The sequence below is a fragment of the Chenopodium quinoa genome, unplaced genomic scaffold, assembly GCF_001683475.1.
Source record: "Chenopodium quinoa cultivar QQ74 unplaced genomic scaffold, ASM168347v1, whole genome shotgun sequence".
Taxonomy (NCBI): Eukaryota; Viridiplantae; Streptophyta; class Magnoliopsida; order Caryophyllales; family Amaranthaceae; genus Chenopodium; species Chenopodium quinoa.
Window position 1 is genome coordinate 1,969,465 of NW_018742914.1, and position 17,597 is coordinate 1,987,061.

Genomic DNA, 17,597 nt, shown 5'->3' on the forward strand with positions numbered 1-17,597 from the left:
TTTATGTGAATGTTGTCAAAATTGATATAATTACCTTATTATTGTATATAATGACCTTTGTGTAAATATTGTCAAAATTGATATAGTTATGTTAGTTTTAAATATAGTGACTTTATGTAAATGTCATCAATTAGATAAAGTTACTTTATTTTTGTAATGTAGTGACCTTTAAAACGATCGAATTGATTATATGTAAGGTTGGAAAGATCTTAGGCATTTTAAACCGTCTGATCTTTTGTGCTAATAATGAATGGTTGAGATTTGTTGTTTTCAGCATAAGCCTTGTTTTCAGCATGAGCCCTGTTTTCAGCGGAACCACCCCGTATATATATATATATATATATATAATATATATATATATATATATATATATATATATATATATATATATTATTATATATATATATTATATATATATATATATATATATATATATATATATATATATCTTAGGACCCGTGCTATGCACAGTAATTTAAAAAAAGGGTTTCTAAGCTATGCCCCTAAGGTAGTCGAGTTTCTAAGGTGTACCCATGCCTTTTCAAATTAGAAAAACCCTAAAATAAGTTATATATATATATATATTTAATTAGAACTATAATCGACATGACACAGCTATAACATATACTAGGTTGCGTTTAGTTTCTTCTTATTGTTCAAATACACCCAATGGGTAGGAATAATAATCTCGTTTTAATGATATTTGATCAAATTTTTTTCCATAACAAAATATAAAAATATGAAAATATTTAAGAAAAAAATTTAAAAATTACATACATAGATTAGAGTTCATAATATTTATAATGTTAAGCTATATTATATACTCCCCTCATCCCATTATGTTCTTCGTATATATTATAATTAGGTGAGAAACCAATTAAAATATTTACAAACAAAAAACAAAAACAAAATTCCAATTTTATATTAAAAAAAATTCTAATCAAAATATTAAGAACATAAAAAAATCCCTCAAAAAAAAAAAACATAAAAATTGCACTAGAACTTAAAGTATGGTGCAGCTAATACACTTTTGTCATAGTGGAATACATAAATAAGAAATATATAATAAATAGCTAAAAATTTTAAAAATAGAATAGTTATTTTTGTCCAAGAGTTAAATAAAACAATGTTATATCTTTGTCCAAGAGTTAAATAAAACAATGTTATATCTTTGTCCAAGAAATAATTCGGTTTTTTTTTTTTAGGAAAAATACTTCGTAAGTTATTAGTACTTAAGTAGGAAGATTTCTAATAAAAATACTATTTTGAACTTTCTCAATATAATAATAATAATAATAATAATAATAATAATAATAATAATAATAATAATAATAATGAAATATATATCTGTGTTAAGCTGCTTGGTGGTCCCTCTAGTTTCGATTCTAATTTTAATGGTGAGCTTGTGATGTAGAGGGTGACCAAGACTATTGCCCTTATGGATAAGGTCGCTATGTTAGATGATCCTCAGTGTGAGCTGTTGTTACTTAGGGCATGTACCGTAGTTTCTAAACTCTACTTTGCATTGCGTACTTGTCCTCCTAGTACTTTTGAGGCGGCTCAGCGCACTTTTGATGGGGCTCTTCAATCTTCCTTGGAGTGTATTGTTACTGCTTCAGATCGTGGGCCTGGGTTTGGCAATTGGCAGTGACAACTTGCCACCTTACCATTTGCGTTTAGAGGGCTTTTGGTGTTTATTTTGCAGGTGATGTTTGTCACTATACTTTTCTTGCTTCTCGGTTGCAGTCTGTTGGGTTGCAGACACAACTTCTACAGCATGTAGACATTGTTGGTCTTGGACGAGCCTTTGAGGATATGTTGAGTTTGTTTAACGAAACGGTGGAGTATGTCAATTTAAGTAATCCTAGTGAGGTCGCTGCCCCTAAACTCATGAAGAAATTGGCAGATATATATTTCACAAAGGTTATCGCTTCTGCAGAATCTGCTTATTCTTCAACACCTCAACAAATCAGCATTATGGAAATCACATCAGGGAGATCACGCCTTTGCTCGACTTCAAGTGGTCCCTATTTCGGGGTTGGGTCAGATGATGAATGCTAAGACTTGTCACTGTGATACCGGTTGGGTGTTCCATTGTTCTCTATCACGACGTCGTGCTCTACTTGTTTAAGGGTTTTTTATGGGGATATTTTCGGTGATCACGCGGTGTCTTGTGCTGGTATTGTGGGCATTAAATATCGGCATAATTTTGTTCGGGATACCCTTGTTGATGTTTGCTATCGGTCGGGATTTCAGCTAGAAAGGAGGTGGACATTGGACTATCTGGAGGGAACAACGACGGGGTCTTCAAACTTGCAGATGTGTTACTTTATTCCTAGCATTGTGCTCCCGAGTCTGTGTTGACTTGACAGGGCCTTCTCCTTTGACATAGTGTGGGCTATCTAACTTTGAACCTGGACGGGTATTTATTGATGCAGCCAAACAGAAGCGGGTCAAGTACGGATACAGTTGTCGAGCAATTGGATATGGCTACCTTCCTTTCTCTTTCTCTTCTTTTGTGGAGTTAGAAAAGGAGGTTGTTGCAATACTGGAGCGGATCCAGAAGTTCTCAAAGACGCTGGACATTAGGGCACGTGCTGCAGCTCATATCTTCTCTAAGATAAGATTGCTATAGATAGAGGAGTAAGGGCCCAGATTGTATCTCGGTTACCCACTAATTTTTTTATATGTTGTATGACTAAATCTATTTTTGAGATATAATAATAATAATAATTATTATTATTATAATAATAATAATAATAATAATAATAATAATAATTTTTGAGACCTGCCGATGTGTTACTTTATTCATGGATCGTGGTCGTGATGTATGTGTCGACTTCACAGGGTCTTCTCCTTTGACACAGACAAGGCTATTTGACCTTGTTCCGAGACGGGTTGTGGATGATGCGGCTCATCGGAAGCGGGTAAAGTATGAAGCTCGTTGTCAGGAGATTGGATATGGTTTCATTCCCTTTTCCTTTTCTTCGCTTGGGGATTTAGAGAAGGAGGCTGTTGCGTTGCTGAAGCGGATTCAAAGGTTCTCGACGACGCAAGACATTGGGGCTCGTGCTGCAGCTCACATATTCACTAGGGTAGGCTTTGCTATAGATAGAGGAGTGGGGGCCCATATTGTATCTCGGCTTCCCACTAATTTATTTTAGGTTGTATGACTTTTGTTTTTGAGAAATAATAATAATAATAATAATAATAATAATAATAATAATAATAATAATAATAATAATAATAATAATAACAATAACAATAACAATAACAATAACAATAACAATAACAATAACAATAACAACAACAACAACAACAACAACAACAACAGTAATACATTCATTGGGTTTTTTTAAATATATATTGTATCACAATAACCCTATTTAATAAAATAATTCATATTAATAATTATAAAGAATAAAATTTATGTATTGTGCTATTTAAAGATATGGTGGAGTATGTGAATCAAAAATACCATAATTATATGATTTGGTGAATAAAAAAATATAAGATATAAAGTAGTAGATTAGTGTAGAAACCCATTTGTGTCTCCCCAAAACCAAACCCAGTGATGAGTACCTTTCATGTTGAATCATAATCGAATGAAACGAAAGTGTGGAAAGGTCTAGTGTTGCGGAAAGTTTTAATTTCTTTTCTCTTCTTTCTATTTTTGAAAACTTATTTTAAGAAAACAGCCAATCCAGTTTGGTTGGTCCATGATATGGGTCCAATAGTAGTGTAGTTGGATGGGGCTTGCAAAGACCTTTCCAACGATATATTATAAGCCCAATTTCGATGAATATTGAGGAAATTATGGCAAATTACCAAACTGGGCCCGGTTTGAGCTTTATGTACGGCCCAATGATCTTGGGGAGGGCCTAATATGATTTATCATTCCTAATGCAATTATGAATGATTTTAGTCTTCTAGATTCTTCTAGAAGGTTCTTTTCATTCCTAGTTCAATTAGCATTGATAAGTTGATTTTGTTGACTTTTCAGAGTTTTAATTAAAACCAAATAGCATTTTCGAAGAAATTATATAATTTTATCCTCCAATACGGTAAACTTATCGGATTTTCGAAAACGCGTTAAAGTCAAGCTTGGCGTCCAACCCCAGGCCTTGGCGCCTGGAACCAGGCTTGGCGCCTGGCGCTAGTTATGATTATAATCGTAATCTTGCAATTATTATGCTTTAATATTAACATGAACATGATTATGATTATAATCGTTATAATTTTTTATTATGAATATTATTATGAATATTATTATTATTATTATTATTATTATTTTGATGATAATTATTTTATTTATGATGATATTATTATTATTATAATTATTATTCATGATATTGATTATTTATTGTGTTGCTTGATTATTTATTGTTATTTATTGCTTGATCACCTTTTATGCATGTTAAAGGGAATTGGTATTTGTAATCACGCTTAATAAGATAATTAATAATCTTATTTAGGGTTAAATGTGATTATAATTCAAGTGATCGCCAATAATAGATTTATTTGTGCATTAAATTCAACCAACATAGATAAACAAGTTTAGGGTTAAACCTATTGATTGTATGTTAATTAAAAAGCGCACATGAATACGATCAGAATAAAGTAGAGGCCTATTATTAGGGCAGGTTCAATCTTTTTTAGGTTAGATTTGTACCTTCATCCCCGAACCCTTATTTGGTTCATGACCTTATGGAGTTGACGATCTCTTGGATCGTTAAGGGGTGTAACCTTCACCTCGTGAATGGTTTACAAGTTCCTAAAAAAACTTAGTGGCGACTCTTTTGCTCTATCTTATTCCCTTTTGGACGCCACCGTACTTTAGTGTATGATCACAGTGGGGTTCAAGTTAGTGGGATTTTAAAGACTTGAATTATTCCCTACAGTTTTTGGCGACTCCGCTGGGGAGGATTTCTATTTTAATTCCTAAATTTGTTTCGGCAATGATTTAGAATGAGTGGATGAGACTCGAAAAGTTCTAAGTATTTCATGTGCGTAATTTTGATTAACATTATTGTCATATGCATAAAAAATATCTCATTGGAAAGACCATCCGTAATGAGTTCAAAACATAGGATTTTACACGTAGGAAATTTGAGGAATTTCTTTCACAACTAGGACTGAAATAACACCGCGCGAAACTGAAAAATTTTATCGAGCACAGAAAGTTGCTGAGGCATGTGGGAAGTAGCGTCAGGGGCCAGAGCTTGGCGCCAGACTTTTAGCCGTAGCGCCTGACGCCAGTATTGGCGCCAGGCGCTACAATTAAAAGCTGGCGCCAGTCTCTGATTGCTGGCGCCAATTTCCCCCAATACCGAGCCAGAAATATGCGTTCTAATTTCGACCGGTTTTTCGTACTGTTTGCTCGATCCTACTTCCTGATTGAATTTTTTCTCACTTTTCTGAAACCCATATGTGTTCTACATATGGACATAACCCTCTGGGAATTCATGCTCCATCTACCCGATTGAACGCTCCGTGCAACAAAGGGTACATCCGAGATTGTTGAATTCACCAAACCATGGAAGCGAGCTTTTTCTAAAACTCGCGGTGTCCCATCCACTCGCGCCAACCCTTCACGGTTAGGCTTCCGCGCGGTGCATCCGGACAATTAACCATGAAACCTCTATTGACTAAACCATATCCCGAACTTTAGAGAACTAGAGCCATGGTTAGGTTGCAAATTCATTGCATCATATTGTGCCTACTTGACTAATTGTGCATTATTTGTTGTGCATATTCTATGTGATTTTTCCTAACCGTTTGTTTGACTTGTATCAAAACTAAATAAACTGATTAATGACTAAAGGACTTTGTTTAATTAATTAATTAATTAATTTGAGCTAATAAATAAACATAAAATCGAGTCAAAGTTCCTTTAAGTCAACCCGGATTTTTATTCCCGTATACTGCACAAGCGTCAATTAGTTTTGGTCATAGCCGGAGTTCTAGGAAGAACTACGAGTCGTACAACCTATGGATCTGTAGTCCCAAGTTTGTTCTTTATTTTGGCGTTGGTTTCATCCCAGTCAGAGTCGCAGATAAAAAGGTATGACTAAAATACCACAATCTGTCAAGTTTAATGCATATACGTGAAGTCTTTACTTAGTCTTTGCTTGAGTCTAGTCACATAGTCTAGCCACATGGTCATGACACGAGTCTTAACATGCCACCTACACTCACTAGTCTTAGCACACACTTTGAGTGCACATCACCAAAATCCGGTGCTCATAAACTAGAGCCTTTTATCTCCCTAAACGTAAGTTTTTGTTAAATCTAATTTCTTTTACATGATCTTTTATTACTGAATTAAATTTATTTTTTAAGAAAATTAATAAAATTTGTCGTTTTGTTATCAATTGTTATATCTATTACGGTTAAATATAATAAAATGCTTTTTTTTTTGGTTGGGGCTAATTTAATAATGATTTATGATTATATTATTGATCATGCTTTAGTCCATAATTTTCATGTTTTGATTTGTTATTATAATTAACTAAATTTTTATTCTCTTTATATTTTAAAGTGCTTTATTTAGATTATGTGTTTATACGCATAGATTAAAATCTAAATTGAATATTTTTCAAGGTGATCGGGTAAAGTTTTAACACCTCTAAAAACAGAGATAAGTATTCCAACTATTATTAAATGCATTTTTTTTATTATGGGCTTATGGCCTTGTTCACTTCACCTTAAAAAAATATTCAATAAAAAAAATTCAGTTTAATAAAAATAAGTTCAGCTCACTAAAATTAATTTCAGTTGAGTAAAAATAATTTCAACTTAGTAAATATTGATAAGTTTAAAGGAAAAATATAATTTCAATTCAGTAAAAATAATTTCAGTTCAGAAAATTAATTTTAGTTCAGTGTAAATAATTTTAGTTCAGCAAAAATAAGGTGAAGTGAACGGGGTCATATGTCTCCTTCTTCTCTCTAGGTGAAGGAGGAAAAAAAAAATATTACTCATTAAACTTAAATGTGTTCTATTCACAACTTATCTTAATTTTTATCTTATCTAAAATTTCTTATTTGAGTTTACAAACTTATTACCGTGATCCAAACTACATTTTTCCTTTTGAAATAAGTGGGAAAATACATTGAACTAAAACAAGGTTTAGAAAACACATGAAATTGATGTTCACAAAGTAATACGGATAGAGTCGGTCATAAAAAATTGAGACGTTTGGACAGCGACTTGACTAGCTGTCTTAATCCCAATTTGAAAGGGAAAAAAAAAGTTTGACTATGTTCATTTATGCTTAATTTCAATCAGTTGAATTCATTTCAGCTCCAATTAATTCAGTTCAGTTCAATTTAACTCCTAATTTCCTTCTCTCGTAAAATATTCATTTTAGCTCAGTTAAGTTCAGTTTTATTCAGTTCAGTTCACTTCAGCTCAGTTCAGTAAATGTGAACATACCCTAAGTCGAGTTTAATTCTATATATTAAGAATATAAGATGTAATTGAGATTAATGTGCAATAGATGATAAATAGTACATACTACTAAACCTGGGCACGGGCCGGGTTGGCCCGCGTGCCGCCCGGCACGGCCCGCCGTTCGGCGCAGCCCGGCACGGCCCGAATTCAAGCACGGCACGACACGAAGTTCAACTCCCGTGCCACGGGCCGTGCCACGGACAGGGTTGAGAATTCTCAGGCACGGCCCGGCACGAGCACGGGCATGGCCCGCTGTGCTGGCCCGAAGGCACGGCCCGCAGCCACGGCCCGCGGGCCAACGGTAATGTTACCGTTTATTCTAGCTCCTTATTAAGCCAAAAAAACGGCTAAAAAACGGCTAGTTTTTTGCCAATTTGCTCCCCAAAAATTCTATAAATACTCACCTCCATTTCATTCCCAAATCACAAAATCACAATCTCTTCTTCTTATCTCTTATATTCTCTAAATCTCTAATAATCCTTATTTTCTTAAATTCTCTAATTATTCTCTTAAATTCTCTAATTATTTTCCTAATATCGGAAAAAATTAAAAAGTTCGTAATCGTAATTAGTAGACCGTTGAAGCACGGTTGTAAGATCTAAACTAATCTTAAATTTATTATTGTTTTATTGTTATTATTAGAATAATCTTGTTTAATTATTATTGTTGTTAATTGTTATTGTTGTTGTTATAATTGTTGTTATTAATTATTATTATTGTTACAATTGTTGTTATTATTTATTTTTTTTGTTATTGTTATTGTTATAGTTGTTGTTATTAATTAATATTATTGATATTTTTATTGTTAAAATTGTTGTTATTAATTATTATTATTATAGTTAACCACTTTTTATTAAAAAATTAATTGTTAATTATGGCATCGAACAACCCATCATCTAGGTCTAGGGGGAAAGGCCGACTTATCCGTAGTAGTAGTTCTAGGGAATCACCAAATACAACGAGCCCCCAAATTACGAGTCAAACCAATGACCCCATTTACTTCCCCCCGGGCTATGAGCCATATAATACGTCGGGATTTCCAACACCACCACTAAACCAATTTCCACTACCACCATACCAATTTCCACCTAATTATATCGGTGATCAACAAAACTATTGTTCTAGCCAAGGTAGCCAAGAAAGTACCCGAATTCCCTCCGGTTCTACCCCTTCTACTGCCACTCCCACTAGTCTCACTACTAACCATCACACACATCATGAATGGTTAACCGAAACTGAGATGCTACTTTTGAAAAACCGAAGGAGTGAGGTATGACGTTATTTTGTCCTAAGTAAAGATGGTGAACAATGGGCAAAATATAAAACATGTAATAGTGTATTCACGGCAGTTACCAAAAACGGGACGGGACACTTATCTAGACACATGAAAGCTTGTGCAAAACCAGCTAGTGATCCAATCCAGCCCAAAATTTCCCAATTCCATCCATACGGCTTTACATACAACTATGAGAGGGATAGGGATGAACTAGGAAAAATGATAGTACACGCCGAACAACCTTTTCTTTTCTCGGAAAGTGACGCATTCAACACCTACATTAACAAAGCACTACAACCCCAACATAAAAGAATCTCTAGGAAAACCGTTCGTTCCGCCGCAATGAAAAATTTCCTAGAGTACAAAGTCCGGTTACAAGCCGAATTGAGTAACCTTAACTGTAGAGTATCTTTAACAGCCGATTCTTGGGATAGTGGTTATAAATATCACTATTTATGTGTGACTTGCCATTGGGTAGATGATCAATGGATGTTACAAAAAAGAATAATACATTTCAAAATGCTTGAATACCCACACACCAACATTAACATTGCTCACCATTTAATGCAAGCAATAGACGAATACAACCTTCGAGATAAAATGATGTCTATGACTTTTGATAATGCAACCTCTATGACATACACAGCTTATCTTATCAAACAAAACTTAACCGATGTACTATTAGACGGTGAAGCTCTTCATACTAGATGTGTTTGCCATGTACTTAACTTATGTGTACAGGATGGAGTTCGGGCAATTGGCCCATACTACAGCAAAATCAGAGATGCTATTATGTCTATTAATAGCTCTAACATGAGATACCAAGAATGGAAGAGTTTTCTAAAACAACAAAAGATAAGGGTAATAAAAATTAGAACCGATTGCCCAACTAGGTGGAATTCCACCTATGACATGTTAACAAAGGCAATTGAGTACAAGGGCCCGTTAACATTATTTTACAACCAAAAATTTCCACAAAATGCTTTGTATGATGATGATTGGAAAAACTGTGAAAGATATATGCAATTTTTATAATTATTATATAACATGACGTATTGTTTTTCTACTGTTTACAATCCTTGTGCTCAAAACTTTCTTTCTAATGCATGCTTACTCGCCCAACTTTTCGCTGATCATCGCCATCAAAGTGATTATGATCAGTATCTTCCAGCAATGGAAAAAAAGTGGCGTAAATATTATAGTGAGATTCCTTTGATTTATATTTTTGCTTCCATATTAGATCCTAGGCAAAAGTATGAAAACACATTTATGTTAGTTGACATTTACTTTCAATGCATGTTTCTTGACGATGATGTAGAAAACTATAAGACTAATGTGAGGGATCAGTTTTTTGCTTTATATAGAGTCTATGAAGCCAAATATGGCACCGTTCCTCGCTCAGGGCCTTCCCAACCATCCAAAAACGTAAGTAAGAAGGCCAAACATTTATTTTCACAAGCTACCAGGTGATTCATCAATCAGGAGAACGCAAAGCGACGTCTCGGAGTTGCAGATGTACCCGAGTTACGACTTCACCAAAGGCATGGACGACGATGAGATAAACAGCCTCGACCTCCTTGCATGGTGGAAACAACAAAGCTCGAAGCATCCAACTTTGGCGGCAATGGCACGAGACATTCTTGCTATCCAAGTTTCCTCCGTCGCCTCCGAACGAGCTTTCAGAGCATCCGGAAGGGTTTTAGATGATAGAAGAACAAGTCTAAAACCCGAAACACTAGAAATGTGCGTGTGTTTCAAAGATTGGTTGGATGCGGAAAATCGCTCACAAGACCGTTCTTACGACCACAACGACAACGAAGAAGGAACCTCCGCTTCCGGTTTGGGTTCGGCTAGTTCTCAATCTATGCAACTAGCCGATGACCTTGAAGGCGAAGGCGAAGACGAAGACGAAGACGAAGACGAGCAAGAAGAAGGAGAAGAAGAATATACAATTATTGTATATTGTACGATTTTAAAAATATCAATTTTATCATTTTCCAATTTTTGTTTAATACCATCATTGTATGATTTTTATCATTGTACAATTTTCTCAACTCAAGTAATAACAATATAAAGTACGCATTATTCACATCCAAAGTCCAATTTGCCTTTTTTCCCCGTTTTGTTACAATTTGTAAATTCATATTAAAAAAAATAAAATTATACCAATTACTAATAAATCATAAACATTAAATTTTAAAGTAATAGTATAAAGTAAATATATAAATATAAATATTGAATATACAAATTATAAAACATAAATATTCAACTTGTAATTATAAAATTCATAACTTAATAACTTATAACTTATAAGTTATAAACTTATAAGTTATAACCTTATAAAACTTATAATTATAATTTTATAACTTATATAAATTATAAACTTATTAATTTATAATGTTGTCATATATTAAAAAAAAAAAAAAAAAATTATTTGAAAACTGCACCAGCCCGCTGCCAGCCCGCAGGCCGGCACGTGGCCGGCACGGCACGAGCCCGCCAGGCACGAGGGCCGTGCCGTGCCGTGGGCTGGCCTGTGAAAATGGTCGGCACGGCACGGCACGAAATCCTGGGCCCGCCGGCACGACCGGCACGGCACAAACCAGCCCGTGGCCCGCCAGGCACGGCCCGCGACGGCACGGCCCGGCACGGTGCCCAGGATTACATACTACGCATAAAATTAATGGAGTAATGTACAAAAGTATGTGACACTTAAAAGAACAAAAAGGAGTATTATGGGTTTAGTTGCACAATCAATCAAAGTTTAATCCTGAATTACTTCTCAAAATATTTTGGAGAAATTGCCAAAAATAATACAACCTTTGATCTATTTTTTTTAATAATACAATATTTTGATTATTTTGTAATAATACAATCTTTAAAGGGTGTTCATTTTAAACAAGATAAAATCGAATTTTCAATGGGTTTTGAAGTGGGAGAAAGGGAGGGGATTTTCCCCATCTCCTTTCATATCCTTATAACATACTTAAAATTCGATTTTGTCTTGTTTAAAATGAATACCCTTTAAAGATTGTATCATTACAAAATAATTCAAATATTGTACTAGTTTTATTTTTGGCATTTTTTCAACTGTATTTTGTACGGAGTGGTATTTTTTTTTTCATACTTTGAATCGTTTGTACGTTCAAAATCTTTAAAGAAATCTGTAAAAGATAAAGGATGATGTAGTGGTTATATCTGTGCCAAAGATTGATTAGTGGTTGTAAACTTGTAATTGATAAATAGAAAACACCATTGTATAGAAAGTGATGGGAGGAGTGGGTGTTTTAATTATATATAATTAGGGGCCGTTTGTTTCGCGCAGGGGAATCGGAATGGAATGAACAAAGAGAATAAAGGAGAATGGAATGAAACCCTTTTCAAGTAGTATGTTGTTTGGTTTTCAAAATACAAAAGGAATCACCACCACCACCACACATCCCCTTTCTTCATTATTCCAGAACCACGAGCCACCCCACCGCCCAGCCACAACGTCGACGAGAATCTTCGGCCCTCGGCGCACCTCCCCCACCCCTCACAGCCCCCACCCTCCCCGGAAAAAATTCCACCACCCACGCAAAAACACTAAAAAACACCATCAAAGTTTTTTCAGCAGAGTTTCCAGTCCTTTTGATCTCCGATTCAAAACGTCGTCGTTGGAGGAGAGTGTGAAGAAGTAGTGAGAGTCGTCTAGTTTGAGGGTGGCTTCGTCCTTTGTTAAAGGCCATTGGAGTTGATCTCCGATTCTTGCTAAAACGGCAACATCAGCGTCGTTTTGACAGAGGAGGATGATTTCGAGATGGTCGTATGATAGCTCGATGCTTTGTTGGTTGTTGATTAGGTGGACTATGGTTGCTGGGATTTTGATCAGGAGCTCCCCTGTTGCGGCAATGGCGGATTTTCCCATTTTCCGGGGAGAGGATCGCAGGTATTTTCGAGGGCAGAGGTGGGGGAGGTGCGCGGGCTCCGGCGAGATGGGGGGGAGTGCGGCGAGTTCCGGCGAGGTGACTGGGTCCGCAGCGAGGTGGTTGGGCAAGTTCCGGCAAGTAGAACGATGGTGGGTATAGTGGCTAGGGAAAGGGAATGGGAAAGTCTAGGGGGGTGGGGAATCAATATAGACCAAAAATGGGTGAACTCAAAAATAAAAATGGGTAAAGGGAATAAAAAAAGTGACAAACAAACAACAACAAAGGGAATGATATCAGTTCATTCAGATTCCCTTTGATTATTAACCCCAACCAAACGGCCCCTTAATTTGTATATTATTATTATAATATATCCTCCGTTCTATTAATATTGCAATAATAGACTTTTTGCACTATTTACTCTTGTTTGACCATATAATATGATTTATACGATAAGCAAAATATAGTCACGTGACTAATTGTATTCGTCTCATGAAATAATTTCACAATATCAACTTTTTATAATTTTTACTCTTAAATATTATAGATATTTAACATATAAATGTGTTTTGGAATACGTAATTTAATCATTAGCTTGTTGCAACATTATTGGAACGGATGAAGTATACCATTATATATAATTGATGAATAATCAATGATTTATTATACCCCACCTTCATTCCTTTAAAAATGATAACCAATATATAAAATTTTGTGACAGTTAGGAAATGAGCTGAATTAAACTGAACTTATAGGAGCAGAACTCAACTGAACTGAATATTTTATGAAAGAAGGAAATTAATATGAAAATTTTATAGTGATCGTTTGAAATATGACTACCGTAATATTTTAATGATTGTAAATTATTTAAAGCAAAAAAACAGCAGTTATCATTCTAAGCTTGAGGGAACTTGTTCAGTTGTTTGATTGCAATAATTGAAATAGTCGTGACGGGTTTCCATTAGTCTTCATAGTTTAGATTTGGCTCTCTAGAAAACACTTGATTTATTCGTGGTATAATTACTGCAGCCATTTGGTCAAGTACCAGCTCTTGAAGATGGATATGTCAAGCTATTTGGTAAGGCACTATATCTAAACAAACACAAATTGCGACGATTTGATTAGTTTTTTCATGTTTTGATATGAAATGTTCATATTTGAAACAGAGTCAAGGGCCATTACAAAATACATAGCATACAACTATGAAAGCAAGGGAACTCCTCTTGTGTACAACAAAGGAAAGGAAATGGCCGACCTAGTTGTTTGGATAGAAGTCGAGGCTCACCAATTTGATCCAGTAGCCTATAAACTCGCTTGGGAGCTTGATTTCAAGAGCACGTTCGGCCTACAAACTGACAACGCTGTAGTTGAAGAGAACGAAGCTAAGTTAGTTAAGATCCTTGATGTCTACGAGGCTCGTTTGTCTAAGTCCAAGTGTTTGGCTGGTGATTCCTTCACTTTGGCTGATCTTCATCACTTGCCTACCCTGCATTACGTGCTCGGTACTAAAGAGAAGAAGTTGTTCGATGAACGCCCTCATGTGAGCGCTTGGAGCAAGGATATCTTGGCTAGGCCTTCTTGGGGAAAGTCCTTGGCCTTGCAGAAACAAACTTAATGCATGCTATAATATAATCGGCTGTGTACTGTTCTGCTACGTTAGAGTGTAATGCACCCGAACTTCTGTTGGTGTTCTGCTTTCTATGTGGTTGTGATGTTCGAGACTCCGGCTTGATCTGCTGATTTTATGTAATAATAATTCCTGAGTTTTTTAGCTACAAAGTACAAAAGTCTTCTTATGAGATTACTAAAAACACCCTTGTTAGAGATATGAGATATAGGAAAATTTATGTGTGATTATATTTTTTGTATTGATCTTATTAGAACAAGAATATACTCCCTCATTTTTAAAATACTTAGTCAACTTTTCTTTTGCGATCGTTTTTAATACTTGCTTCATTTCCATAATTGGCAAGCTTTTATAATATTTAATTCATTTCTTTCAACTATTGAGATCTAATTTTATTACTTTTAGATTATTTCTCCTCTAATTTACCTTACACTAACCCCACTACATCAATATTTTACTACTTTCTCCAAAATTTCCTAAAACTCTGGGTATGGAGAAATGCATCAATTATTTAAAAATAGAGGGAGTATTTAGTTTTATGTACAAAGTACAACATCCTATATTTTTTAGAAAAATTGTTTCTTATTTTATGAGCGTAGCTTTTGTATAATACTTTGCCTATTGATGAATAATAAGATATAAGTCATTCCATTATCTCTTTCACCTAAACCAGCCTTTTGGCCCGTTCGATGCACGAGTTGTTACTTGGGTTAATTATTTTCATATATATATATATATATATATATATATATATATATATATATATGTTTTTTAAAACTTAAAACTTTTGGTACAATATACAAAGTAATTGTTTCATTGCTAAAACTTAAAACTTCAAAAGAAAAAAAGAGTCGGAGTAGAACTGTGAAAGAAGACGATGAAATTTGGTTAGGTATATCGTATATACTTGAAGATTGTGGGATATGAAATGATATATTAGTTTAAGTTACATTATAAGTGTAGGAGATGAAAAGACAATTTTTTACGATAATTCATATGTTTATATTATGGTGTACTAATTATGGTGGAAATGAAACACTTCATTTTCTTCCTTGAATTTGCAAGTTATATAATGCATAAAGACTTAAACAAAAATATTGAGGAAGGTGACATGTGACATATGGGGTAATCAGTAACTTGTGATGACATGTGTCATATGAAAAATTTGTGGTTTGTGATTTTAAATGTCAAGGATGGAACAAATATGGATTTATCATGGTATCAAGAACAGGTTAGATCTTGAAAGCATTTAATTAAAAAAAAAAAAAAAAAATCACCTACCAATGGGTTAGAAATTTAAACCCTCTAGTGGGATTCAATGTTTAGAAATTTTTTTTTAACTACTTCCGCTGTGCATATATAGTGCCTTGGAGATATTGAAGGTTACATCATGCGTGGCTTCATTGACAATGATATTAATTTGTTTGTGAATTGTGATGAGTTTGTGCTGTTTTGAGGTGACAACAAAGTGTATAAGATTTGACTTTTGAGATTTAATTTTTTAAAAAAACATAATTAAAAAAACGGTTCTCTTGTGTCATGTGACAAGATGTATTGGTTTCCCTTTGAGTTATGACTTGTGAGACAGGGCTTATTAATTAGTTCTCCTAGTGTCATGAGACATACTTTGTGATATGATTAGAGTATGATTTTGCTCCATTGGATATGAGTTTGGTTTAGCTCTAAAATAAAACTAATAAGAGATTTGAATGTAGTTTGCTCTGAAAAACCAATACTCCAATTGGAGTATTTGATTGGAGGTTTTGCTCAAACCCAAAATTATTATTTTTAAGGTTCGAAAACAAATGTTTCTGCTTTTTTTTAAGATTGATGAGTTCAAAAAACTGAACGTTCTCATCATTAATAAATAAATAAATAATTGAAGTTGTCATCAGCGTAGTGCAACTCGGTCGACTTCACCAAAGTGAAGAATTTCTAATAGCAACGTTCGTGTAACTATCGTTACGATTGCAGGAGGGTGTTAGTGATATGAGATATCGGAAAATATATGTGTAATATATTTTCCGTATTCATCTTATTAGGAGAATAATGTATTTAGTTTTTTTTATATTAAAGATATTATTTAATGAATATATCTTTAGGATATATAGTTATGGTAGTATTTTGTTTAGGAAGATTGTTTTCTATCTTATGAGCGTACTTTTTGTATAAAACTCTACCTTTTGATGAATAATAAGCTAAGTCATTCCATTATCTCTTTAACCTAATTTTGTCAATGCTTAATCTATTAATTTCACAATTTTTATCACTATCAACTAATTAAGTATTGAAATTGGTTAATTGGTCTCTTAGCAACAGTGTATGTTGTTGTTATTTCAATAGTTGCCCCCGTGTCTACTACAAGGCTAAGAATGACAAAGCGCGGATCTAAACTAAAAAATATTAGATCCCTAAAATGTAAGACTTTAGATACTGTAAGCGAAATTGCATGAATCGTATTCATAAGTATCTAATAACCAAAATCATTGCACAGCACATAAAGAACATATGATTATACCTTTGAAGCGTGATTCCAAGTGTGATCGAGCAAGAACAAGTGGGATTCCTCTACTTGGTCCACATGCAAAGATTAAACCTCCACTATGCTAGTTAGTTGTGATTGAACGCTTCAACCAACCTTATACGGAGAAAAGAGACACGAACTAACCACGATCTATGATGGGCCCTCATCAAGCCTACCAAAGATAAAAACCTAACTTGGTCTCTGTAATGGGTAGAAAGGGCAAGTAAGGGTCGATCCCACAAGGACTAAGGAGAGCACTAACAAATATCGAATTGTGATTAACTAAATCAAGTCTTTTTGGGTTTAGAGTTACATAGAAAAACTACAAACAAGAATAAAAAGGATTTTGGGGAGGTATCCACCAATTAAATCATTTACAAACTATAATTTAACATACAAAACATAGAAATTTGGGGATAAATTAGGGATAGTCATCTAAGGCACCTAACTACTCTCTCAAGCTAGAGGGATTACTTGAGTCATGAGTACAACCTACTTTCGTGGTTACAAAGCATAAAAATGTGTTAAAGCATAATCACAATGACATAAACATTCCCTTGACTGGAAATTCCTATTCTCGTGGCATTTCAAGTCAATTAAGCATAATAGGGAGCTAACTCAAATTCATCTCTCGATCCTTCGTTGAGAAAGCTTAGAAAATAGTTCTAGCAATTGGCACTTAAAAGAACTAACAATTAAAACACTTAAACTCAACTAATTAACACCCCACATTATCTAAATCAACACATGCAAACAAATATTCATCACTTGTTTCAACCATCCCAAGTAAAAGAACTACTCACAAATAAT

General features: G+C 34.3%; 1 protein-coding gene across 1 annotated transcript; it reads left to right on the top strand.

Moving 5' to 3' along the window:
* Nucleotides 1-2,810: 2,810 nt before the first annotated feature.
* Nucleotides 2,811-14,266, top strand: LOC110728274 (glutathione S-transferase-like). The gene is made up of 3 exons (XM_021907950.1): nucleotides 2,811-2,927; nucleotides 13,666-13,714; nucleotides 13,803-14,266. The coding sequence occupies exons 1-3, from the start codon at nucleotides 2,811-2,813 to the stop codon at nucleotides 14,249-14,251; spliced, it is 615 nt and encodes a 204-aa protein (XP_021763642.1). The 3' UTR covers nucleotides 14,252-14,266.
* Nucleotides 14,267-17,597: the final 3,331 nt, after the last annotated feature.

What these genes read in the sequence shown, in the direction of transcription:
- LOC110728274 (XM_021907950.1), top strand. Translation starts at nt 2,811, where the DNA reads ATGGATCGTGGTCGTGATGTATGTGTCGACTTCACAGGGTCTTCTCCT. An exon ending in ATGCGGCTCATCGGAAGCGG is followed by an intron (nt 2,928 to 13,665) that starts GTAAAGTATGAA and finishes TAATTACTGCAG; the next exon opens with CCATTTGGTCAAGTACCAGC. An exon ending in TGGATATGTCAAGCTATTTG is followed by an intron (nt 13,715 to 13,802) that starts GTAAGGCACTAT and finishes TATTTGAAACAG; the next exon opens with AGTCAAGGGCCATTACAAAA.